Source organism: Ascaphus truei, chromosome 5 (assembly GCF_040206685.1).
Source record: "Ascaphus truei isolate aAscTru1 chromosome 5, aAscTru1.hap1, whole genome shotgun sequence".
NCBI classification, from domain to species: domain Eukaryota; kingdom Metazoa; phylum Chordata; class Amphibia; order Anura; family Ascaphidae; genus Ascaphus; species Ascaphus truei.
In genome coordinates, this window is record NC_134487.1 from 58,867,552 (window position 1) to 58,893,604 (window position 26,053).

The window sequence follows — 26,053 nt, forward strand, 5'->3', positions numbered from 1 at the left end:
CTAAGCAGGCTTCAGAAAAACAGAAACTATATTCAGGTGTTTCCCAAAATCCTGGCCACATGTCACCTGATGACACAATGTTACTACTTTTAAAATTGAGAGATTTTTTTTATCTTATTGCTGACTGGCAGCAGCAGACAGGCTAAAAACAGCTGTAGCAGCTAGAGAAGCAGAAGGGCTGGGTGGTACAGCCTCAGCAGGTATCAGCAAGCCTTGCACTTTGTCAGGCTGATAAGTCATTCATTATATGCATTAATGTCTGGGCCTTCATGGAGAGAGGAGAACAGTTTGTTTTAAAACTGTGGATCTAGCATTGTAGCTAAAACATAGTGTCCAGATTATGAAATGTATATGATCCTCAGGTTTCTCATGAAGGGCAGCAGGTTCTTGATGAAACTGAGAAATCTTATAGATTTCTGCTGGAAAATCTCCGTTTATCTAGCTTTTTTTTTCATTAGCTCGATAAGGGGTAGCAGTATCTCAAGTGACTTCTTATGTGATTGCCTCAAAAAGGTTGTAATACACAGAATTAAAGAGAGCATGAGAATACTATTTTTGTAAAGTACCCAGAACCCCCCCCTCCCCCAACACTTTTATACAATATGTGGAGAGATACCTGTGAATAAAACATAGATGACCCTTTTCTCCATCTCCTCAGAAGTCTGTTAAATACTTACTGATACGTTAACTGAAGTTAACGTATTGTTAAGTGCTAACGGGTATCTTCAAAGCTCATAATGAGACCATAAAGTGCCGTAAAAGTAACAAAGGCTTGCCGTTAACTTTAACTGACATTTGTGCTAATGATTTACAAAACGCATACCCTCTGCAGTCAGTAAATTTTTACGTGGAATTAAGACATTTTTTAGCGCTTTTTTTTAGGTCATTGCTATACCTTGCGTTGGGTTCTGAACGAGAAAATTATTTGGCATTGTCAAGGGTTCTGAATTCCACCTTAACAATATAGGAAGCCAAAGGCAATACCCTGGACTAGACCAAATAATCATGCCACGACCTGTGAATTAACCCTTTGGAAGTCATAGTGGCCATGAATGCATACAACCACTATGGCATACAAAGGATTGATCCCTCTCCCCCTCCCCTTTAAATCTCCTGCTGGCCTAATCTCCCCCCTGGGTTACCAAACCCCATAACCCCCCCCCTTTACTCCTCCCCCCAAAAAACAGCCCTTCTCCTACAGTATTGAGCAATAGGCCTATTAGCCAAAATGTGACTAATGGGATTTCACCCATTGATATGCATAACAAAGACATTACAAATATAAACATAACATTGTAATCCATTGCTTGTGACTGTGGCTGCCTAGGTCCTCAACCGGAATACAGATAAACACAATGGAAATCAATGTACACATTGGATACATAAATGTATTACCTATCCCACCCAGGAAGAAGGCCGTCCTCATCCTCAGTGGCAACCAGGTCTGATCGCCTTTGTTCAATCTGTTGTCATTTTTGGCGGATGTCAGTGAATCTTCAATTTGACACAAAGCCCTGGATCCTCTGTTATGTTTTTCTTCTTTCCTTTAAAGAAGTCTTCTTCCTTCTCATCTTTCTTCAGGCACAATGTTGCCTCTTACTCTTCTTCTGATCTATAATTCGGTTTCAATAGGAAATCCAAGTTCAGATTCTTAAAAATACGTCATGACTGTATTCAATGATTGACTTGAAAGAATTTGCTTTGTTTTTTTAGTACACAAAATACGCAGATGGATTTGGGCGGGACTGATTTGGGCAAAACAATCAGCTGAATTCCAGGAAATGGATTTTCATATCTAGTTTTTCTATGGCAAAAACTTTAGCAGCCACATTTTCTAATAGGGCTATTGGCCATTACTGTAGGAGGTTTGTTGGACGAATTGGGCTAGAGGGGGGTGGGTTATGAGGGTAGGTTCCCCCAGGGAGGGAAGTTAGGCTGGCTGAGTTATGGGGGTGGGGGGGGGGCTTAACCCCTGCTATGCCAGGCTGTTGTACCACCATGACATACAATGCGTAGTAGAATAGTTGGGGATCTTTTTATTAACCCTCTGGTTACCTTAGTAGTTATGAAGGCATGCATAATGCATGCCTTCATGGCCACTATGGCTTTCCAGGGGTTAGTTTGTGTATTTTATTATTAGTATATATCTGGTATATATTTCATTGTTATTGCGTCAGCCAGCATTACATCCAGTTAGCATTATCCCGATGTTAGACGGCTAACGCTGCATTAGCCGGATAGTGCCATGTTAGCCATATGCAAATGAGCAGCATAACGCCATTCATTTTGCATAACATTAATTTTGTGAATATCCATTAATCATGGAAAACTAATGAATGTTTGTAGGTCAGGTTTAACGGACTCTAAGGATCTACCCTTAATTGAGACCAAATCAGTAACATTTCTGTGAAAGGTGTAAAAGTCTGTTAACAGTTCAACTAAAACAGTTCAGGAGGAGCATATATGGGAAACAAAAGAAAAAATAGTGCAAAATTTAAGTGCAGATGTATTGGTAAAGAGATAAATGATGAGATGCAATCTTGGCTCTGATGGTATGTCTACTCACAAGATGTCAGTGGTAAAAATGCGATTAGCAGATAGGGCTGCTACCCCGTAGGTGTTGATGATATGTGGAACGAACTCCCTCTAGGCTCGTCTCGTCAATGCGGTGAGGGTATATATGAGAGAGAAAAACAGCACTACATAGCGCGATCTGATGTATAAAATACTTTATAAAAAATAGGTATATAAAATTATAAAGTTTTACCACTGACATCTTGTGAGTAGGCATACCATCAGAGCCAAGATTGCATCTCATCATTTATCTCTTTACCAATACATCTGCACTTAAATTTTGCACTATTTTTTCTTTTTTTCCCCATATATGCTCCTCCTGGACTGTTTGCGTTCTATCATACTTCCTGGAACCCGTAAAACAGGTCCCACCAGAGATTTGAGCAGGGTTATTAATTATCTGCCTTTAATTTGGTTTATTTTTTGAACAGTTAAACTAATGCATTCTTTTAATACGTTTTATAATGATGCACCTTTATGCAGCTTGTTTTCAAGGATTTTTCTAAATAACTCTAGTTACTCTGCAGAATACAAACCATGCCAAATTAAATGGCTAGACATGGTACTGTACTGATATTATTATAGTCATTTCGACATTTTATGGTTACAGCAATGTTTACAATTGTACTGCTAACACTTACATGGAGACTGATTCCTCACTGTGCCAAACTGGAGACCTTATGTGAGCTTCTTCCTTTTTTGCTGAGGCATGAAGTCCAATGCACTACAATATTAATTCAGAATTTTTTCACTTAACCCTATCCCTGTAAAAGATTCTGCGGTAGTAATTATTAAAATGTGAACAATATATGGAAAACTGAAAAAAAACCTGAATACAGGTACCATGGCCACATTTAATTATATTGCCAAGTATAATTCCGGAATTGATAACGTACCCCCATCCCCATAGTTTTGCATACCACCACCATTATTGCCATAAAACACATGATGGATTCCCTTTCAGTCATGAACGTTTGCCGCATAGCAAATGTCTAGACACAATACTGCATTTGCCAACCTAAAGCAAGCAATGGCAAGCAGATCAATCACTTTGTCACTGCATTATTAGTATGGAACTTGAATGATAGTAATTGACACATACTTGCGTTGGAGATACAGGAAGCTCATCAAGCACAACCTCTTCACTGCCAGGGCTGCTAGCAATTTGTTGCTGGCCCTTTAGCAGAAAATGGGATAAATTATTGAAGGTGTCTTATTATCAACCTCAATAATAACAGAAGTCTCTCAGATTACTTTACATGATTTTTATTTTTCTAATTACATAGTCACTCAGCATACAGTACACAATAAATCAATTACTAATAGTAATTCAATTTTACAGCTATCAAATTGGAATATTATTAACAGTTTAAGATATTATTGCATGCATGTCTTTCATTGAGATATTCGGGGACCTGCAGTTAATAACAGTTTTATGTGAATACTGCATGGCTTTTAATGGTGAAGGATGATTATTAGTTCACTGTATTTTCTTAAAGCAGTTATCAAAAGCAAATTGATTGACAACAAAGAGGAAATTCTAATATAGCCTGGGTCCCCCTGGTCCCCCATTTGTCCCCAACCTCAGACTGCAGCTGTGTCTGCCAGCGGAGGCTGGAAGGAGCATGGGGAGATTAGAGGTTGGGCCGGTGGAAGCAGGGAGGTTGGCTAGAAGCAGGAAGGGTGTGGCAGGCGACCCGGTTGCTGGAGGCTACCGGTGGCTCCCATTGCAGGGCACCGCCATCTTAGATGTGATTGCGCATGCGCAAGATGCCACGCATGCGCAGTGTTAGGCGCGTGAGGCGGCCATTGCAGGGAAGGTACTCAACTGGGACAACAAGCCCCAGCAGCCCCTGGGGCTGCAGCTCACATGGCAAGAACAAGCCAATAGGGCACCAGCATTCCCCAGCAGAGACATATTGATACATTTTGCGTGCTAGGAGTACACAAGTTGGAGCTGGGCCAAGAAAAGGGTGTCTGTGACCCCTGCACTAGGCCAGGGACCGCCTTAGGCCCCAGCTAGGCCCCGACTCCCCTCACTTTGGGGTTGCTGCCGGGACAGGCCCATTAGATAGGAACCCTGTCCCTGTAGTACCAGTGTGAGGGACACAGCCAGAACACGCTGCAGCCTGACATCAGGTGGTCTGGGACCAGATCACCACCCACAGATCAGAGACTATCTTCATGGTGGGACACTGCTGCTGGAAACCACCCAGGTGGACTTGTTCCTGACGAGGACGGCATGGGACTGGATAGCTCCTTGTCTACAGTGTGGAGCACCCGGCAGGTATCATCAAGTGCACCAACTTTACACAAGTTAGTTGTGGGCAGCGCTGTCGCATACACTTGGGGTGGGAGTACCTATTGTTGGCCGGACACAAGTAAATTGGTGCCTTTGCACCCAGATACTGTGGCAATACAGTGTGGGACTATTGCTATATGTACTATATGGTGTGGTTGTGTAATATATGCGTGTTATCAGTTGTTATTAGTAAATATCGTTATACCATATCCTGGTGTGTGTTACTGGGTACATTGTCCTGTGACGGGGTTATCCGACACTGTTAGGATCCCGCGCAGGTGGAGGTGTTGTCACCAGATGGATCAGGTACACCCCAGGCTCCCAGCAGCGGAGGCTCAGACCTCCTGTGAGCTACAGGTAATGCACCACACACACAGTAGCCAACATATCTCCCAGGGGGTGGGGGGAAGTGTGCTACACTAAAATAATGTTGGCTTTTGCCAAAATCTTTATTAGAAGTCTATTGAAGATCCTAATATTCTTACAATATTTGCAATCATAATATTGCTTTTAAAATGCCAGCTTCATTGTATTAAGCCAGCATGTTATCCTTTTTCCTGCCAGGAATAATGATTAACACCTACTTTTCTCTAATATTTGTATTGAAAACATTTGTATTCTGAAATAGAACATGTTGAAAATGCTACTGTACACATGGCAATTGTGTTACTTTAGGTTAATCACCTGCTACAACTTTGACCTCTTCTGCTCTCACTCTCTCACCTGTTTACTCTCAAAGGAACCTGGCTCTCACAACATGAATATGCTGTGGAGGCTGCTGTCTCCTATGGTGGTCTCTCTTTCTCATATTCCACACCTCAATGGCCAGGTGGAGGAGTTGGTCAACTTTTCTCCCACTGCCAATCTCAGCTTCCCACTATGCCTCCATCTGTTTCATTCTCTTACATTAAGGTTCATGCTGTACAGATTTTCTAACCTCTCTCTCTCTGCACATGGCAGTTACAGATGCAGCGGCCTTTATTCAAACATTTCATGTATTGTATCCTTTTGCTTACTGTGTCATAGTGCATGATTTGTTGAAACATTCTGGCGTTAAGACGCGAGATTACTAGTCTTTTGATCGAGTGCAGAAAATAACATTTTAGTGTTGTCTGCAATACCGTCGATAATCTGAAGTGGGCAATTGCGAGTTGTTGTCTTAAAAATCTAATTGCAATTCTACCAGTCTTTTATTGCCGTACAGTATGTGTAATTGTAATTTGAAGATTAACGTTATGATTTCATACAGTATACATGGGAAAGAACTCCTTTCTGAGACTCCTTATCCAAAAATATAATACAACGTAGCCTCTTCTGCCGAATGTAAAACATGTTTTCCGCAAATGAGTGTTTCTCAAATTGGAACCTTGTTGAATCGCATATGCGTGTCATCACATTTATGCACATGCGTGTCCTGATGTTCCTAATTAAATTACTGTACAGTAAGAAACAGTGCATATCCTCATGGAGTCGCTAGATACTGTATCTGCTAGACAGTAGTACAGTACTACTGCTCTTAGTGTATCTAAATAGTAGCAAAGACTTTATTTGTCTAGCTTTATACTGTATTTTGTACATACTGTATTCTGTATAGTATACAGTATCAATGACATGATCAAATGGGCTCTGTTGACTTTAAAATATTATTTATTAGGAAGGAAGTTCATCTTAATAGCAGACCATGCACCGTTGAAATTCTTGCAGCAAAATAGGGAAGAGAATGCTCGTGTCACTCAGTGGTTTTTAAGTCTCCAGAAGTTCAAGTTCACAATAGAACACAGGCCAGGCTCCAAACATGGAAATGCCTACGCATTGTCCCGGGTATACTGTACATCTCCCTCTATACAAGTACTCACCCGTTCATGATTGAGCAAAGGGGGGGGATTTGTAATGTGCACAAGCAGAAGGTGTTTGAGGGGAGGTACATAGAACCCAGTACCTGCCTGGGTGTGTATCCTTCCTCTCACCCGAACCCTGATTAATGGGCTGCACTTTAAAAGGCAGCACAGACAGCTTCTTGTGCTGCTGCTGCGCTAATCAGAGAGCACACATACAGACAGCCCAGTGCAAGACTGCAAGTTCATCATGGGACAGGGTGCAAAATGGGAAAAGAGCTTAGCTCTCCCACGGTTTGAAATAGCCCTACTCACCACAGCTGTTATATATTAAGTGTGTTTTTGGCGCGAATTCTCTCAATTATGTTCACCTATAAATTCTAGCTCATTTCTCCTCTCACCACTCCCCGAAGAAGACCGTTTTAAGTCGAAACGCGTTGGAGAGGGAGTCTGTGGAGTGGGACCCCTACCGTTCTTTCCTGATAAGAGGCTATGGTCATTTTTTGTTCTTGACACCGACGCTTTAAGTGGTGATGTATATTTAATATTGATACGTGTGCTATTAATGCCTCCACTTACTGCAGTTACCTGCTTGTAACAACAAGTGATTCTTTGCTGGACGTGCACTAATCTGTAGCGTACGCATATGATACACATGTATGCTCAACCAAGAGCTTCTTGTGTTTTTTGAATCTGATGTTGGAATTTGCTTCACTGTTTGTACCTTTGCCTCTAGATATACATGTTGTCTGGTAGATGTGAGTCCCCCTCCTCTTTTAATTTTCGTCCATTGTTTTTAACCCACTATAATAAATTCATTGTTTACACTTTCTTGGTATGCCTGTGTGCTTTTTGTAAGGTTGCTTTCTCTGTTGCTATATATATATATATATATATATATATATATATATATATATATATATATATATATATATATATATATATATACATACCGAGAACCAGAAATCAGGGTTAAAAAAATATATACCCTTTGGTGATGCTAAAGACCCAAAAATATAATACACACACAAAAAGAAAAAAGAAGGTACAAAAAGCACTCAAAATAGATGGAAAAATAAGATGGATTTTAATAACAACACAGAAAAAATAAAAGACGTAAAAACAACACCAACCGCTAATCTCCAAAGTAATAATGCTGCAAAAAATATGTGTGACCCAAAAAGTAATTAAATATGTCAATACAAAATAGTAACAATCACTAAAACACCTAATGAGCACAAAAATACATAAATGGAAACCAAAATATCTACCTAGAAATACATTGATACATGAATACAAGACAGGGAAAAATAATAATTCCCCTGAGATGTAAGAAAGACCGGTAAGCATCTAGCTCCCAGTTGCCTGATGATATTAACCCCAATACATGATAATAGATGTTAGACTCAGACCAATGGGCAGGCATTAGGACTGGGGCCAGGCAGCTCCATTACAAGTGTGAAGTTTGATACTTGCATGGCGCCACATCGCGTGGAGGGGAGGAGAGTCCAATGTAAACATAAACATCTTATGATGGGGAACCACTGGTTCCCTCCGCCTTGGAATCAAACGCGCAGCAGTCAACACAGCAAGCAGTAGAACCAGAGCAGCAGTAACTGGAGGATGCAAAAGCGGTAAGGTGCAGGAACTCCGATGGCCGTTTCGCCGTAAGGCTTCTTCCGGGAGTGTAATCTGCATAGAGCAGGTAAACACTTTTTAAAGCGTTCCCATTTTCGCGCCACAAATCACATATTGCTATTAGTCCAATCATAGTTGTGCTTGAGCATGTATGCCTCAGCTGCCAATATTACTGACAGGACTGCAAATCTGCAACTAAAAAGACACACATGAATACTGGATACAAAAATGTAACAGTATAAAGAAAAAGTGCAACAATGAGTGAGGATTCAGCAGCAGATATATTAAAATAAACTGAAAATAGACATACAGTAAGACAACAGAAAATAATAGGTTCTAATGATTTTCATGTATTAATATTAGAAGAGGCTGAGAAAATAAAAATTCTTACAAAGCATTAGATAAAGTATATATATAGATATAAAATGATTAAGACAGAAGAAGCAAAGAAAAAAAGAGAGCCATTAAGCCCATCAGGGATCGTAGAGCCCAACTGAACTATCCACCTAGATTCCTTCCTAAGAAGGGATTGCTCAATGTCACCACCTCTAATGCCTAGTGTGATTTTATTTATGGCAAATGCTACCAAAACAGCCCTCTGTCAGAGCAATGCACATTTAGGAAATGTCTGACAACACTTGTAATCTTTTTAAATGATGCCAGATCCCGATGGGCATTTGTAATATTCCTGGAGTGCTCTAGAACCCTCACCCAGAATTCTCTAGTGGTAATCCCAATTTAAATAAACCCACATGGGCAACTTAGATAGTAATTAATATTTTTTTATCTACAGTTGATAAGATGGAAGATTTTATATTCCCCCGTACCTGCTGTTTCATGTATTTGCAGGCCGAGCCACGACTACATTTAAAGAAGCCCTTAATTTCTGTTTGGTTCAAAAGGGTGGTGGTTGAAGGAGAGATATAGTGACTCTTCACTAACTTGTCCCATAAATTAGGTGCTCTCCTAATGCTAGATTATCTTAATGCTAAGACTAAAGATGGCCCATACACCATATTTTGCTCATTGTCTGGTGATATTGCACTTAAAGATTGAGAAATTTTTAAATCTAAAACAAATTTAGCAATAAGCAATAATAAGAAAAACTGAATAATACAATTAAAAAATATTTGAATAATGTCTTTCTAATGCCTGTTAGAGCTGCTGCCTAGAAAAGCAGTGTTCGTGGGCTCTAATTCTATTGGGTCTTAAACCCAATAGAACCATTCCAGTCACTCAGCCTTAGGCTTGCTAACTTAATATAAAACCCATAAATCACCATTGGTGAACTCTGACCAAACAAAAGTCCAGTCCTTGATATCCAATCTGTATCCGGGGTAGATCTTGAATGAAGTCTCACAGCACATACAAACAAACACAAAGAGCAGTCATAGTGTAACACTGACAAACATAGCACTATGTACCAACCAAAAACACCTATACACTAAACACAAACAAAGAATAACTAAACAGCTGTTTATATGTAATGGTAAAAGGTAATAGTAAAAATTATGTTAAAATGGCTAATAGGGATATTGGGCATTAGTCTGAGGGGTGTGAGTGGTTAGGCGATCCGGGGGATGTGGCAGGTGGGTTTAAGAGCTGTAAGAGCTACAGTGGCGGCCGCCCTTAGTCTAAAGCGGCCGCCACCGCGGCTATTTTTAAACCGCGTGCAGACGCAGGCTTTTTTTATTATTTTCAGCTCCGCAGGCGCTTCCATTGTTCAGCGCCATTAGCGCTGATCGGAGAAACGGCCGCGCGCGGCTGCGAGATGCAGCTGGCGCGTGGCCAAGTTCGGCGGCTTAAAAAAAAAAGCCCCGAACAATTGTGGTTAAGCTTTAGATTAAGCTTAGCCGCAACAGTATGCAGTGAGACAGGGACAGACTGCTTCGCTCTGATCTTTCAGCGCAGCTGTTAGACTGGTTGAGGCCCAGTAGGATTAACACAGTGGGATTCCCATTCAGAAGCAGGGACCCGCGCTGAATTAATCCCTTCAGGGCAGCAAGCATGTATTGATGTATGTATATCTTTATTTATATAGTGCCAAAAGTGTACTCAGTACTTCACAAAGAATACAGTACAGGGAATTATAAGAATACAATAAGTGCAGCAAAATCAGACAATAGGAAAGGAAATCCCTGCCCCGAAGAGCTTACAATCGAAGTGTTGGGAGACTTACAGAGACAACAGGTGAGGGAATAAATGCAGTGGCTTGCAGTGCTTTGCCTCAGTGACTGTGGGACAGTAGCCATGAGAGCAGGCTATTGGGATGTGTGATTTGTGAGATATCTTTTAAGGTTAGTCAATAGTAGATCAATCAGATAGGTTAACACCATTAGCAAGGGAAGAGGTAGCAGGGAGGCGAGGATGAGAGCAGGTCTGTATATGGCTGGGTCCAGTATTCAGAGAAATATCCCCGGCAGCAGGAAGGAGTAGATAGAGGGTGTGAATAGAGGATTTGTGGGGGTGTCTATTATTGAGGGATAAAGAAGTTGTTGGGAGAGAGGTGTATAGATAATGGTGCAGTGTATGGACACAGGCATAGGTGAAGGGGAGGATAGATGAAGAAATAGGGATAGGAGGGGAGTGGGGAAGTCGGAGAAAACAGAAATGTTTACAAAGATGTGAGGAAACAGTAAACAGAAAAAGCAGTAGGGAGGGCATAGTGAGATGCAGGAGTGGAGAATTCTCAGGTATTGAAGATAGGAAGAGTACAAATAATCAGAGCATTTAGAAAGCCAAGTTCTCACAGTTGCAGAGTTATTGTAGTGCAGAGTCCAGATCTTCTTGTATTGTTCACCTCCAATTTCAACTCCAGTATTAACTCCACAGACACTTTATATGCAACACTTTAAGATGTAACACAGCCAAGATAGACTCACTTAAGTACTCTAGTACATTCACTTCTTGACTAATAATTAAGGGTGTCAGACAAACATACTGTACCAGGAAGCTTGTTAATTAGATCAGAGTTGTAGATGACGGTAGATTGACAGAATTCAGACAAACATACCAGTGTGAAGAAATGAAATGAGAAAGCATTACTAGCCTTGTGGGCGTGGGGGAGCCACGATCGGCTCCGTTCATCAGCACTTTTCCTTGCGCCCCCAACGAAACAAAATTGCACCAGATCTGTATGCAAGAATTATTTTGTTATTGGATATAGTGTCATAGGGGAACATTATGTATAATCACATTTAACTTTGTGAAGTTGTATGGCTGCATAATTTATATGCCCTTTAGGTTACGTTACAAAGTTCCAAACCTACAGTAACATATTAAGGGCCTCATGCAGTAAGCGACGATTATGTGAAATCGGCAAGCTTATCGATTAGTCATGTTATTGGCGTTTTTCCCTCTCCGTATGCAGTAAGTGCCGAATACATTCAAAATCAACCCGAAAACAAATCCGCCCACTCTCACGATGATGAGCCGATCACACACAGGTGTATCGGCGTGCGTGGCGGGGTGCTGTTAGGTTGCACAATCACAAATCTTGCTGAATCAGGCGAAACAAGCATGTTTTTGATTGCGCGCCATATTTAAAGGCAACGTGTACTGCTAATCATTCTCTGTGTTGTTGGGAGTGAGAGAGAGAGAGAGACGCACAGAGCTGGACGATTGAACATTTGCATATTGACTGAGAGACTTGTTGTGTATTGGGTGAGCTTTGTCCATTGTTGTTTTGTTTACATCTTTGTCTTGTTTTATATGTGGAAGTGGGTCGTGTGATTGCCTGTACATTTCTTGTCTGTTTTTTGTGAGTGCTGGAAGTATGCCCGCAAAGCGTGGGAAGAGTGATGCTGGTGGGAGTGGGAGTGCTACTCGTGGGAGTACGCGTCGGAGTGAACGTACTGTTCAGGGGAGTGATGTTGCTGGTGCACCGAGTGGTGTTGCTGGGAGTGGGAGTGCTGTTGCTGGGAGTGGGAGTGCTGTTGCTGGGAATGGGAGTGCTGTTGCTGGGAATGGGAGTGCTGTTGCTGGGAATGGGAGTGCTGTTGCTGGGAGTGGGAGTGCTGTTGCTGGGAGTGGGAGTGCTGTTGCTGGGAGTGGGAGTGCTGTTGCTGGGAGTGGGAGTGCTGGTGCTAGGAGTGTGAGTGCTGGTGCTAGGAGTGTGAGTGCTGGTGCTAGGAGTGTGAGTGCTGGTGCTAGGAGTGGGAGTGCTGGTGCTAGGAGTGGGAGTGCTGGTGCTGGGAGTGCTGCTGGTGGCGCAGTTGCTGATGGGGTGGATGGTGGTGGCGTGCTTGCTGGTGGCCAGCTTTTGGAGGCTCTTCCATTGGAAGAAGGAGAGTCCAGTCAGCACCAGCCAAGCTCTGACCCTAAACCTGCTCGGAAAAAACGTGTGGAGAAGCCACGTAATCCTCGCTTCAATGACCAGGAAAATAGGGCTCTTGTCACTGGCATTCTGGAGCACTATGACAGTATATATGGACATTTAGTAGGTAAGTGTAACTTTACATTTATTATTCAAATACATGTGATCCTAGGTCATCTGAGTTTTGTTCATATGCAAATATGGGTACACAATATCTTTCTATGTTCATTAGTGTGGAAACACAGCTTTTTATCATGCCTTACAAGGACAAATAAACACAGGCGGTCAATTTGCCATAACTGCATACAATATGAATGCAAGCTTGCTTACATGTATAGGTTTAGTAGTGAATGCTCATGTGCTGCACATATTACACATAAAACAGCATGTTTGCTATCACTTGGAACAGCTAGCAGTGTAGGAAACTGGTGCTTATATTATTATTCATTTACCTCATATCTTTTATATGTTTTTCAAGGGCGGACAAGTGCAGCAAGCAAAAAAGAAATGTGGGACACAATAGTCATTGGTGTCAATGCCTGTGGGAATCGTGTCAGGGACAAGTATCATTGTCGGAAAAGATTTGATGATATTAGGTCCAAATTGAAAAAGAAAATACAAGACCAACGCGTGCATGCTACTGGCACTGGAGGTGGGCCCACACCACAACGTCTCATATTGACTCCATTGGAGGAGCTGCTTCGGCCAAAATTACTTACCGTCGTCGTGGAAGGCTTGGCTGGTGACCGTGACATTGGAATTTATCCGTCACAATTTCCAGCAGGTGATAAATATTACTGTACTAGGCGTGTCGTTGCTTACAGTTATTTTGCATAGTTACACTGCTTTTTATACTGTCTTCACAATATAAGCATACCTGCATCTATATATGTATATGTCTGATTCTGTATATATATATCTCAAAATAGACATATATGTAGTAGTCCTACTAAAAGCAGTAACTAATATAGCACGTGCCATTGCGTGCTCATTTACATGTGAATTCCCAAAATGCATAGCTGCAGTGGAAGCAATTGATGGTGGGCGAAGATGGGGAACAACAGGGTAGTACACGTGTAACACATGTTCATGAGAAATTATTAGTAGCTACAGGTACAGAACAGAAATATGTATCATATTATTGTGTATTTTATTGATTTTACTCCGACAAACATGACATTACTGCCTATTTTAAGCATGCATCAAAGAAATTGCATGTAACGGCCTACAAACATCACTGGCACTAACACATCTATAGTTGCTTAAGAAAAGGTCCATTTTTGCTTTATGTCATATACAGACAGCATAATGAGGCACACGTATCATATGTTATGTCATTGTTTTCATAACTTAAACACTGCAGATGACTACTTAGCTCATCTACCATTGTGTTAAAGCAGCTGCAATTAATATCTCATCACAGCATACACTTCAACAGAGGGGGTGGGGTTCAGCACACACACTAATTACAGCCTCATTTCACGGTCAACTTAGTTCACACCATTTGCACCTGTTTCAAGTCATTGAAAGGTGTGGCTGATTAGGCTTTTTGGGGAAGGGAATACCTTTCTTACAACCTGAATAGCACAACTGAAGTTAATCACACTCATTGGAAAGCTTAACTCTAGCTACTAAATGCCCCAACAACTCATTACTTATCAAAGCGTACGTCACACATTAGTTCACTCATATCTATAGTTGAACTACTATGAAAGACACATTATCACACACTGCATGTGTTGTCTTGTTGAGTCACAGCCACATTCAGGTGTGCCACATCTTCGATTAATGTACCACACATATCCTCTACCAAAAATAACACTTTTTGCAATATGACCACCTTCATGATAACTATCATGAGATGACCATTCACAATGGTTATGTACATTATGATACTGATATCACTACACAACATATGATTTTTATGTACTCATTTAATCTATTTATCCTCACGCATTACTGCAGAAACATAGTATGTTGTATGTTAGGGAACTCAAAACTTCTAAGTACACAGGCATGTACATTGTTATTACAACTATTTATGTTCACTTTCACACACACATTTTCGGTTAAGGAACTGATGTTGTTAGTTAATCATAAATACAGAACATACAATAAGTGTTTGTTCAATATTTACACATGTAAATGTAAAACTTATGTTATTGTTATATATAGTTGCCCCTGGAGGACATGTGTCACCTGAGATGGAACAAGTGTCTTCACCTGGGTCAGCCAGCTCAACACTACTAGAAGGTGAGTGTATCATTTGCTGGCCATATAATATGTGCTCTTCTATATGTTATGTTGTCATGTGCATTATTTGTTTTGCACATCTTCTTTAAATAGGATTACTTAGTGTCAGTGAAAATTAAGTGTAAGGCAACATGTATTGTGTTAGTGATGTTAATTATCATGTAGGACTTCTGAGTTTAGAGCAACTTTTCATTCATTCATATTTCATACTGAGTCCAAACATTATTCGTAAGTCAAGGTAGTTTTTAATGAGGTTATAAAACGTATGCTAACATGTTAGGTGTTACTTAGGACACAGTACAATTACATAGTAACACAGCATACATTAACATGCCATTTAATAATGTGTACATTTCTTTTTAGAACATCATGGTGATGAGGATGATGAGTATGATGAGGATGACGCCACAGAAGAGACTGAAATACAATCATGTGACCATGAAGAGGTGCCAATAGAAACTGTTGTACCGCCAAATCGTCCATCAACTTCCACATACGATGCAATTGTAGCTTCAGAGGGAAAAATAGTGGACGCAGAAAATCGTCGCCATTCAGACATGATGACAGTGCTGGAAAGGATGATTGGACTGCAGGAAGAAACAGTATCACAATTGGCACATCTCCACAGAGTCTTCATTGAAGTGCCTAAACAGTTGCAAAAAATCAACACCTCATTCGAAGCATTAGTTGTTCAGCAAACACAAGCTAATTACTGGAGAATGACTAATGTACCACAATTCAACACCTCCCAGCCAGGATCTGTTCATGCAGGTCAGTTTTCACCACATTCATCTGATATTCATTCACCAGGCCCAAATGTTACCGGTCAAGTAGCAGACATTGCTGTGCAGGTTCCTGACGACATACTACCACTGCCATCTGTACAAAATCAGCAGCTGACACCTACAAAGGAGCCCACAAAAACAAAATACAAGCAGTTACTACTGACCAGTTTTTGGTCAAAAACAACAAAAGACACACATGAAACAGACCAACCATCACTTGTGCAGTGTCTACCAACTTGCTCACATGTGTCACTGGGCACAAGCCCTGTCCGTGAACAGTCACTACCCAAAAGCCCTGTAGGTGAGTCGCTGCCCAAAAGCCCTGTAGGTGAATCACTGCCCACAAGCCCTGTAGGTGAGTCACTGGCCACAAGCCATGTAGGTGAGTCACTGGCCACAAGCCCTGTAGGTGAATCACTGCCCACAAGCCCTGTAGGTGAGTCACTGGCCACAAGCCCTGTAGGTGAACAGTCACTGGCCACAAGCCCTGCCCGTGAAGTGCCAGAGGCCACTCAAAGTGGCTCTGTTGTGCCTAAAGTTGGTGGCAAAAGAAAAAGGAAAATTCAAGAGACAACAAGCAGGCCTGTTACTCGCTCGCAAAAGGAACAAAAAAAATAAATGTTATAATTCAGAAAATATGTGTTTGGCCTTGTTTTGTTGACTTCAGATTATCTAATTACTATTGTATGTATGCTGAAGACTGTGTTGTTTCCAAACTTTCAACTATGTTCTTGTACACGTGAAGGTTTGGAAATGTTAACACTCATAATTAATTGTGTTATAAATATTTATGTTGTAATCGTCTGTTCAGTAATGGTCCACCAGGAGCCAGTTGCTAAGTTTAGAGAAGCTGCCATTGACTTTGCAGCAAAACATTGCATTTGGGTGTGTTAATTGATGTAAGAATTGCATATGCATATTAGTCACATGCAATTATTAAAACACCTAAGTAAGTGCAAACATCTTTCTTGTACGTGTACAGCAGGATTATGTGTAAATTATTACTTACCTTTGCCTTGCTTGGCCATTGTAATTTTGTCCTTTAATCAGTTGTGTGTTCGTTTCTATAACATCTCAGAATGTATAATAATATATATACACACACACACACACACACACACACACACACACACTGAGTGAGTGTGAGTGTGAGTGTGTGTATATATATATATATATATATATATATATATGTATATATGTGTATATATATATATGTATATATGTGTATATATATATATGTATATATGTGTATATATATATATATATGTGTATATATATATATATATGTATATATGTGTGTGTATATATATATATATATATATATATATATATATATATATATAGTACTATATAAACTGGTATACACAAACTAATACACTTCATGCTTCCTTGTGAAAGCACACTATTTTAATAATACAGGCCTAATGTTTGAGAAATATCCTAAGTATGAGACTCTAACAGTATTGTGCTTAAACAAATGTTTATTACTTAATTCAATCATGTTTCTCACCATTTAAATAGGTTTCATACAAGGTATACTTAATGCCATCAATGTTGTGTGTACTCCTGCAATATAAAAAAAAAAAAATTATTATATATAAATATATATATATTTTTATAAGAGATATATTTATATATATATATATATATATATATATATATATATATATATATATATATATATATATATATATATATATATATATATACACACGTATTTAAACTCATGCAGACAGGGAGTTAACCAGACTTTCACATACACACAGAAATGTAAGCGGGGAAAAAACATTTCTTTTTGCAGGTGTGTTTTTACTGATATGCCTGGCTAAGAAATATTTTCACACACTGGCCTTTGTTAGTTTTCAAAAAAACACTATGTGAACGCATTCACAGTCTAGGGATGTTTTTCACAAACGAGATAAAAGAAGGAGAAATGTTTCTCCCACAGTCCCATATCACGAACCACAACTGTTAACCCAATTAGACAACCAAATCCAATTGGCGTTTGAAATAAGGAGTCAAAGTAGTTACTTTTGTTGACCTTGACAAGGAAAAACAGGAGTTTGTTAGCCATTCAGCACATTCATTTTGATGAGCAAATAACACAGACCTGCACACAGCTTTTGTGCTACTCAGACATGGCTGATGAATTCGTTAACAATATTAATCCCCTTTTAGGGTATAAGTACATGATCTGTGAAGCCATCTTGAACAGTCGCGGACAGAAAGCAAGCACACGCCAAATCGATGATTTCATTCGAGCAAAATATCCTTATTACCAAGACCGTAAGCATGCACGGAATTTTAATTCCTCAATAAGATTCACTTTATCAAGTAATGACTTTTTTGAACGTGACCAGGATAAGCTACAACACACCTATGGTTTCTGGAAGATTGCCCCGGAAAAACAATTTATCCTGAAAGACGGCACTTATATTGTCGTGAAAGGCATATTTATTCCTAATGGCAATAGCAATGTATCCGCTACTACTGATCCGTTTGAATCGATACGTGCTGCAATATCTGCAGCCTCCATTCCTGAAACCCACATTGTACAAGAACAAAAGTACTATGATTATGTACCAAGCCTTTCAGCTGAAATTGCATTGGAATGGGAACCGGAAGAAATGAACCTACCTCCCGACCAATTATTTGAAGAAAGCAGTGGCGATTCCTATGAGCGCATCCTGGAGGAGATATGTGCCATACTGGATTCAGCGGTTGGGTTAAGCGTGGATGAAAATGGCTTGCATTTCTGGAGCGACCAGTTGCAGCCAGGCGAAGAGTTAATTCTAGAAGAATGGTAAATATAACAATCGTTATGCGTTGACTCTGCGTTTAAATTTTTTTTTTTTTTGTAACCACCATTTTCACTTTCAATGCGTGGATACAGCGTAACATTGCAGACTGCATAACATGTAGCGATCACAAACAAATTGTTTCCTAATACAATATAGTAGGACCTGAAAGAGTAGTACACATTGCTGACGGAATAAATATACGTACTTTCCTATCCCTTTAAACATATTAGCAACATTTTACCATTACTCTAACACATACCTGTTTTGTTATCATGCAACATCTACAACATTGAAAACCGGGTCCACCACGTATGACGTGGGACCCTTGTCATGGGCCAAGGCGTCCTTAAAAAGGATTAGTGATGTAAGTCCCGCCCCCAAGCGACGTGCGCGCCTCAAAGCCTATTGGCTGTCATGTTTTGTTATAGTAACGGTAACTGCAGTGTGTGATGCGTGCGGCTCAGTGTTTGTAGGCGTACCCTGGGCGTTAGCCGAATGTTAATTGAGTGGGAGGAGTGTTAGCGTGCGTTTCACGCTGGCTTAACATGACGTCACACGTATTGCATTTGCGCATTGTGTTATCGGCCGTGCTTTCTGTTCAAACACGTCTGTTTAAAAAGAATACAGATGTACTCGTTTAGAACGAATGTAGTTTCGTCTTCATTGTATTTGAAATAAAGATGTTATGTTTACTGGTATTTTCAACATGTATTGAACGCACAACGTACGCTTTGTTTTGCGCATGCGCTAACAGTTAGTGGAGCCAAGCGTGAAGTGCGTGCGCACACAAAGATGTGCGCGCACATCTTTCAGTATACAGGCAACGTTCACTTCTTATACATAGTTATGCCTGCTACAAATTTAAAGAAACATTACATACTGATGAACAGTTTTACTTCTAACATATAAGTGAGTGACGTGTGTATCTACACAATCATATAGAGCTGCGTAACGCGTTGTCACGGATGCATATCTAGTAAGGTGCCATCTTTGACCATCATGTGTTTGCTGTATTTCAGAGATGTCGGGGAAGATACAATCGGATCAATGTATGATTTCAGAAGAGTCTACCTTTATATGAGATGATTGTGAGGAGGAGCCACCGACTACTATACTACATATGGAACTAATTTTATATTGCTTGCAGCGCTTATTAACAAACAATTAAAAATGTGATACCCTTATGCCTATATTGCATAAGCACTTAATTAACATAATGATGTTGCAAAAGAGTGCCTCATGAATTTTTATTGAGTGTTCTTTAATGACTACTAACATTTTATGACATGGTGTGTTTTATATATAACAACCATTCCCACTCTGCTAACACATTTGTGTATTCTAATATGTAATGGAACGTATGACTGTCGAAACTATGTAACAATAATAATAATAATATGAGCATGTTCATGTATAGGGCTGCTAGTTGTACGCAGCGATTTACAGACACATGTTTCAGCCTGAGGTCCCTGGCCCGTGGAACGTACAAATGTTTTTTTGCCGCATGAGGCACAGGGAGATAAAGTGACTTGGCCAAGGTCACAAGGAGCCCACACCGGGAATTGAACCAGACTCCCCTGCTTCAAACTATCAGTTCCAGTGTGTGTCTTTACTCAGTGAGCCACTCCTTCTCCCAATGTAAAGGACACTTACAACCAAGTAGCCATTTATTTTTAAAATCTCTTGTTACATGGGTATGTAGATAAAATGGTTTGGGACTGTAGCAAATAATGTTACTGGCCAGATGTTATGGTCCCCTCCAATGCATGATGTTCTGAATATGACATCACCATCATGTTATGAAGTACGTTTCTGTGTATATTTCATTAACCTAACTAAGTATAGTTTACTGTGTTTATTAATCGTTTAGAAATACATAGTATAGTCAATATGATGATATAAGCTACCATAATAAAGCTGGTGTTATCATTTGTCGGTGTTATACATGGATCCTACACCAATTGATAGAGACACAAACAGTTGTCTTAAAAAGTGTGTCTATGCTAGTGATGAATGTGCTCCCGTAAGTAAACAAATAAGTACAGTTATCCCCTTTTCTCCAACCACCTCTATATTACATTAATGGAAATTATAAGGAAACATACATAAAATGTGATGAAATGTGAGTAATCATTTTGTAATACAATGCACATGAAAGCTCAAGAGTAGCTAAATGCATATACATGATACAGAAAGTACATATATGTAACATTTGTGTTTAAACCAATATGTTGGGTTTTTAGTTCCAATAATTATAGGAAGATTGAGGTAGCCACATCTTATGAGAGATGTCAGCAAATATACATACCATGATCAGTCATACTGGAGATATACCTATAATGCAAAGGAACAATATATAAATTGCAAACATTGACATGCCATCTTCAGTACCGTAAACAACACAGCAAAGTGTGTATTTGGTGTTAAATGTACAACACCATGTATATTTCATGACATTCAAAATGTAAATCAGCCTGGTGTACACATCATCTGGATGTACATGTTACACTGCACCAATAACATTGTATGTAAGCATACTAGAAGCATGAATGATTATGGGCATAATATGTGTTTTGTCTTAGCATAAGGAATAACACAATGCTAAAATATTATTGCTTTGTTACCCAAGTTGTATTCACATACACACAACTAAAGTACAATTGAAGAGGGATTATATAACCTGTGCAACAATAACATACCGGTGCCACATCCCTTTGTGCACACAGCAGAGAAAAGAAAGGTGTGCAACCCATATTCATCTGTGTCCTAACAGAAGGTTATATAAAGAAACATTATTGTTAATATAACATAATTAAACTATAAAAGTAGTACTAGGAACATATGAGTTTGTACTTACAAGAAAAAAATGAATTGATGAGATTCTGTCGTGTCTGGCCACCACTGGCTGTTTGTTCATTTTCAGCAGCTACATGGGTGGGATGCTCGTCTACCAAAGCCTCAGCTAGGTCTGACTGTACATTGTGCCTGAGTGCAACATTGTGCAAAATGCAACAGGCAAGGATAATATCAGACACTTTTTGAGGCTTGTATAGAAGAGCCCCACCAGTTCTGTCCAGACACCTAAACCTGGTCTTGAGTAGGCCAAATGTCCTCTCTATAACAGATCTTGTAGATATATGGGCTGCATTGTACCTGTCCTCTGCTTCAGTTTGAGGGTTTAGCACCGGAGTCAAGAGCCACGGCCTAATTCCGTATCCTGAGTCACCTATAATGAATGGAGCACACATAAGCTGACATTAGTGATCAAATTGTACAATGCCAACATTCCTAAATCAACATGTGTTTTGTGTTAGAACATGTAAATATGTACTCACCCAGCAGCCAACCAGGTTCAAAATGTCCCTCTTCGAACGCATGGAAGACTGAAGAGTTCCTCAGGATAGAGGAATCGTGACTGGAACCAGGGAATTTGGGTACCACATGCATTATCCTCATCGTCGCATCACATACCACCTGTACATTGAGTGAATGGTAGTGCTTCCGATTGCGGTACACATGCTCACTCTGACTAGGTGCAATCAAAGCAACATGTGTGCAATCGATTGCACCCAGCACAGATGGTATCCCTGCTATATTATAAAAGCCAGTCCTGACTTCCAGCCACTCTGTCGCCTCTGTAGGAAAATGAATATAATTCCTAGCGCGTCTATTGAGTGCATAGAGAAACTGGGTCAAGGCCCGCGAGAATGTAGATTGCGAGACCCCGCCCACTATGCCCACAGTTGTCTGGTATGACGCGGAAGCAAGATAATGTAATGAGCACAGCATTTTAACAAGCCCAGGGACTGCACGACCTCTGGCTGTGAAAAAATCTAAATCCCCCCTTATCTCCTCATAAAGAGCTAAGATTGCTGCTGAACTCAAACGATAGCGACTTACAATCTCCTCCTCACTCATCCCATCTAACAGGGTTCTCTCCCTGTACAGACGCGGACGAGGCACAAGTTGTCTCCTCTGTCTTCTCCTCTGATCTCCTGTCCCTCTACCTGTCCCTCGGCCTGTCCCTCTCCCTGTCCCTGTCGTATCCGCGTCACTGTCACTGTCCCTCGGTGTGTCCCTACCTTGCCCTATATGATTCTCTTGATCATCAAGCATGTCATAGAAAAGAATGTTCCTGCGTCTCCTAAACATTCGCAACATTTTGAAATGAGTAGCTGTGAATGAGCAGGTAATGTGCGTCCTTTAAATAGGTATGTGATGATGTCAGGTGACATAGTAAAATGCAAGGTGTTACATTACCATAATAAAGTACTTCTGTGGCAAGCTGTGTGCACTTGTTGTTCTAAGTATTTGTTGTGTGTATTCTGCAGGGAATGATGATATTTGGCAATGATGTGACGTGAAGCTTTGTACAAAGATTGCTTGCAAATAAATAGTTGCATGTGCAATGCATGTAACACTTGTGAACGCAAGAGTCAGTCATGTAATGAGACAAAAAGGCTGAGATTGACGTGGGAAAAGTTTTGTGTAACATGTGTAATTATCCATGTTATTGTGACATGTTGGCAACAATGAATAGTCGTGTGCATATGCATGCATTTGTGTAAGGAGGATAGTTGGTATAGAATGAGTTTACAAGGTGTCCCAATGATGAATTACTGTACATGTGTGTATAAGTTAGGTTGAAGTGCTTGTAATGCAACGGTTACAATGTAAACATGCAATGTGATTGAGCGTCCAATAAGTGACGTCATGAAAATAGGGAGGACCCAAAAGTATATGTAAACATGAGAATACAGATGTACATGAACGTTTAAAGATGCGTGTCACATTACAAGCATTGTGTAATGTAAAGGAAGATGAATATACTGTGTATGTGTGACATGTGTGACATGTGTGACATCATGTAAATAATTGTCGCTGAGTTGAGTAAAATGTGTGATATGATGTGAGGTTCTCCTTTAAGAGTGTAGTATAGTATTTTCCCTTGCCACATCATCACATGATGAGTAATGTGACCCGCAAATGCTGAAAACATGTAAAAGTCGAATGTTATGCAAATAAGACACGTCAGCTGTGACACAATGCAGGGAATGCCCCCACACTGTAATGCAAATCCCCCTTGTATTGTGAGCAATGAAACGTAAACAGTACTATACTGTTATACGTCCCCGCTCCATTGACTTCCATTGATGTACAGAAGATGTTTTTTTTCTAAGTGCCGTTCCGGCAGCCTTAGCGATCGTTCCCCCGTCCAAAATGCCAACTTTAGTTGGCGGGAGAAATCGGCCATAACATCTCAATTTCGTAGTGCCGATCAGCCCCGATAAGCTGTTTTTTTTTGTTGAATCCAGCCGATTTAAAAAAGTGGCGATCAGTGTCGAAAACAGGCTTATCGGCAGGCGACTGGCCATAACCAAATTATCGGCTCCGAAACCTGGCGATATGAAGCACTTATCGGCGCTTACTGAATCTCAAACCCAATTTTGGCTATAACATGGCCATATTTCCCTTATCAACGCTTACTGCATGAGGCCCTAAGTGTGGTAGGGGAAATGATAAGTTCTCTTTGTCCTATATCTCAGTATTATTGTTTTGGTATCGTTCTATTTGCTCATTTATTTTTCAGAGATTTTTTTTATTACAATAAACTATATATTTTTCCCTGCTCTGTAAGTTTTTTTAATTGCTTGTCTTTTTACTAAATTAAAATGGCTCCTAGGCCCCATCCACATTGGGACATCTGTTTTTCACTATATTATGCGAGAAGCTCAGAGAGATAACAAATTGCTGGCTGCAGGCACCATTTGGTTTGTGTATACTATCCTGTTGGATTTAGGAAAGTGGTGAGCAGCATGGGAGATTTCCATAACATACTCAACTACATCAAAAATAGCTAGAAATAAAACAAAATATAATATAGTCTCACTTTTCAAATTATTTTTGGAAATATACACCTTTATTGAAGGCTTTTTGATCACTAATCACCTTCTTTTAAAAAAATGTATATAGTGCCACAAATGTACATAATACTTTATACTTTATAAAAGACAATACATAAGTGCAGCAAACCTAAAATTAGAATCTTTGCTCCGGAGAGCTTGTGTGGTAATTGAAAATCTGTAACAAACTTTTTTTTTCTCCTCTCCTACCTTATTGAGCCTTCAGTGGGTGTGGTTCATGGATTGCTTACATATCACGCATGCTTGGTGTGTGTGTTCCTCTTTAAAACAGAGGCTTGTAACAAATTCTGAGCTTGCATGTCCTAATCTACGTGAATGTATTACTGTTTGATTTCAAGTGCTGTTTGTATTTGTTGAGTTAGAACTAGATCTATTTTGAAACCTTAAAACTAATTGGCTGGCATAGATGGCAAAAAAACAACCTGTATTCTTGAAGAGTGGCTATGAGGTATCGGTGATCCGCCCTGTGAAACACCTTCTCTTGATCTAGGGAGAGAAAGGCAGATGCAGAAAAGGGGTATGACTCTGTCTCAACTCGGTCCAGAGCCTCGAGGGTGCAATTAATGTCACCCCCGAGTACCACACACTCTTATGCATCGACCGTCTCCAGGTATGTCGACAGCCTGGCAAAGAACCTCACTCTCTCGGGCCCGTCTGATGGATCATACACATTCAATAAGTTAAATGTGTAGTCCATATACCGGACCTGGAGGTGGAGTAGACGGCCTGGGATAACAGCCTTGACAAATAGCAGCTCTGGCTGGAAGGACTCGGAGAACAGGGTCACCACCCCACATGATGATGAAGTGAGATGGCTGAAGAAGACCCTGCCTCGCCACTCCAGGTGCCAGTTGGCTTCAGCCTATGGAGTGGTATGGGTCTCCTGCAGGAAAGTCAGACTACCCTCCCTTTTGCACGTAGGAGAGTACCTCAAACCTGCAAAGACCATCCTTATAGCCATTAACATTAAGCGTGCTGATGTTGTTTTTGTTTTTTCATTATTTTTGTTTGTCAGGAGTACTGCTTATACCAGCCACAGAGGCAATTCCTTGTGAGGCCTGGTACTCTCGCAGCTGGTTTACAAATCTCCAGGCTCAGAGATGTTCCGAGCTCCCAGAAATCTTGGCCATGTGGTTGGCCCTCGTATAGCTGGAGAGAGCGAATGATGAAATTGACATCTCCCCTCTTCTCGTGGGCCAACTGTACCTTCCTTTTTTTCTGTCTATAGAGGGTGTTTTCTAGGAAATGTGTGAGTTACCTGGGCTATTCCTGCCTGAGGAGTTTGTTATCCCCGCCCTCCTCTGCGGGCACTAGCTCCTCAGTTTGATCTTAATGGACTTCCCACTTGGTGTCTGAGCAGGAGTGTCAATTTCACCCTCTATGGTGGGACCTGAGGGTGGTACTGATTGTGCCGTATTGGGGAACATTGGAGAGTGGCTGCAGGCACAGCAGTAAAGGCTGTGGCATCCCCGGTATTATTGGGAGCCACAGAGGCATGAGGTGCCTTAATGGCCTCCTCCACTGCTGCCTGTGCAACCTGGATGTCACAGGGCTCTGTAGTTTCTTGGGGAGGGATCTCTACATTGGGACCCTCCAAGTTATTAATAGAATGGCCCACTTAATCCC

The 26,053-nt window shown here is 40.5% G+C and overlaps 2 protein-coding genes and 1 long non-coding RNA gene across 3 annotated transcripts in view; 2 read left to right on the forward strand and 1 right to left on the reverse strand.

The window, feature by feature from the left end:
- Positions 1 to 26,053, forward strand: part of GRM8 (glutamate metabotropic receptor 8) — a 1,200,287-nt gene that overhangs the window by 971,882 nt on the left and 202,352 nt on the right. The gene's annotated exons all lie outside the window — the stretch shown is intronic.
- LOC142495021 (uncharacterized) lies at positions 14,297 to 16,321 on the forward strand. Its single transcript, XM_075599875.1, has 2 exons — positions 14,297 to 14,917; positions 15,281 to 16,321. Exons 1-2 carry the CDS (start codon positions 14,821 to 14,823, stop codon positions 16,318 to 16,320), a joined length of 1,137 nt encoding a protein of 378 aa, XP_075455990.1. The 5' UTR covers positions 14,297 to 14,820; the 3' UTR covers position 16,321.
- LOC142495022 (uncharacterized) lies at positions 15,174 to 18,497 on the reverse strand. Its single transcript, XR_012801647.1, has 3 exons — positions 18,340 to 18,497; positions 17,213 to 17,268; positions 15,174 to 15,820 (listed from the first exon to the last, which is right to left on the reverse strand). It is a non-coding gene; the product is annotated as an uncharacterized LOC142495022 (long non-coding RNA).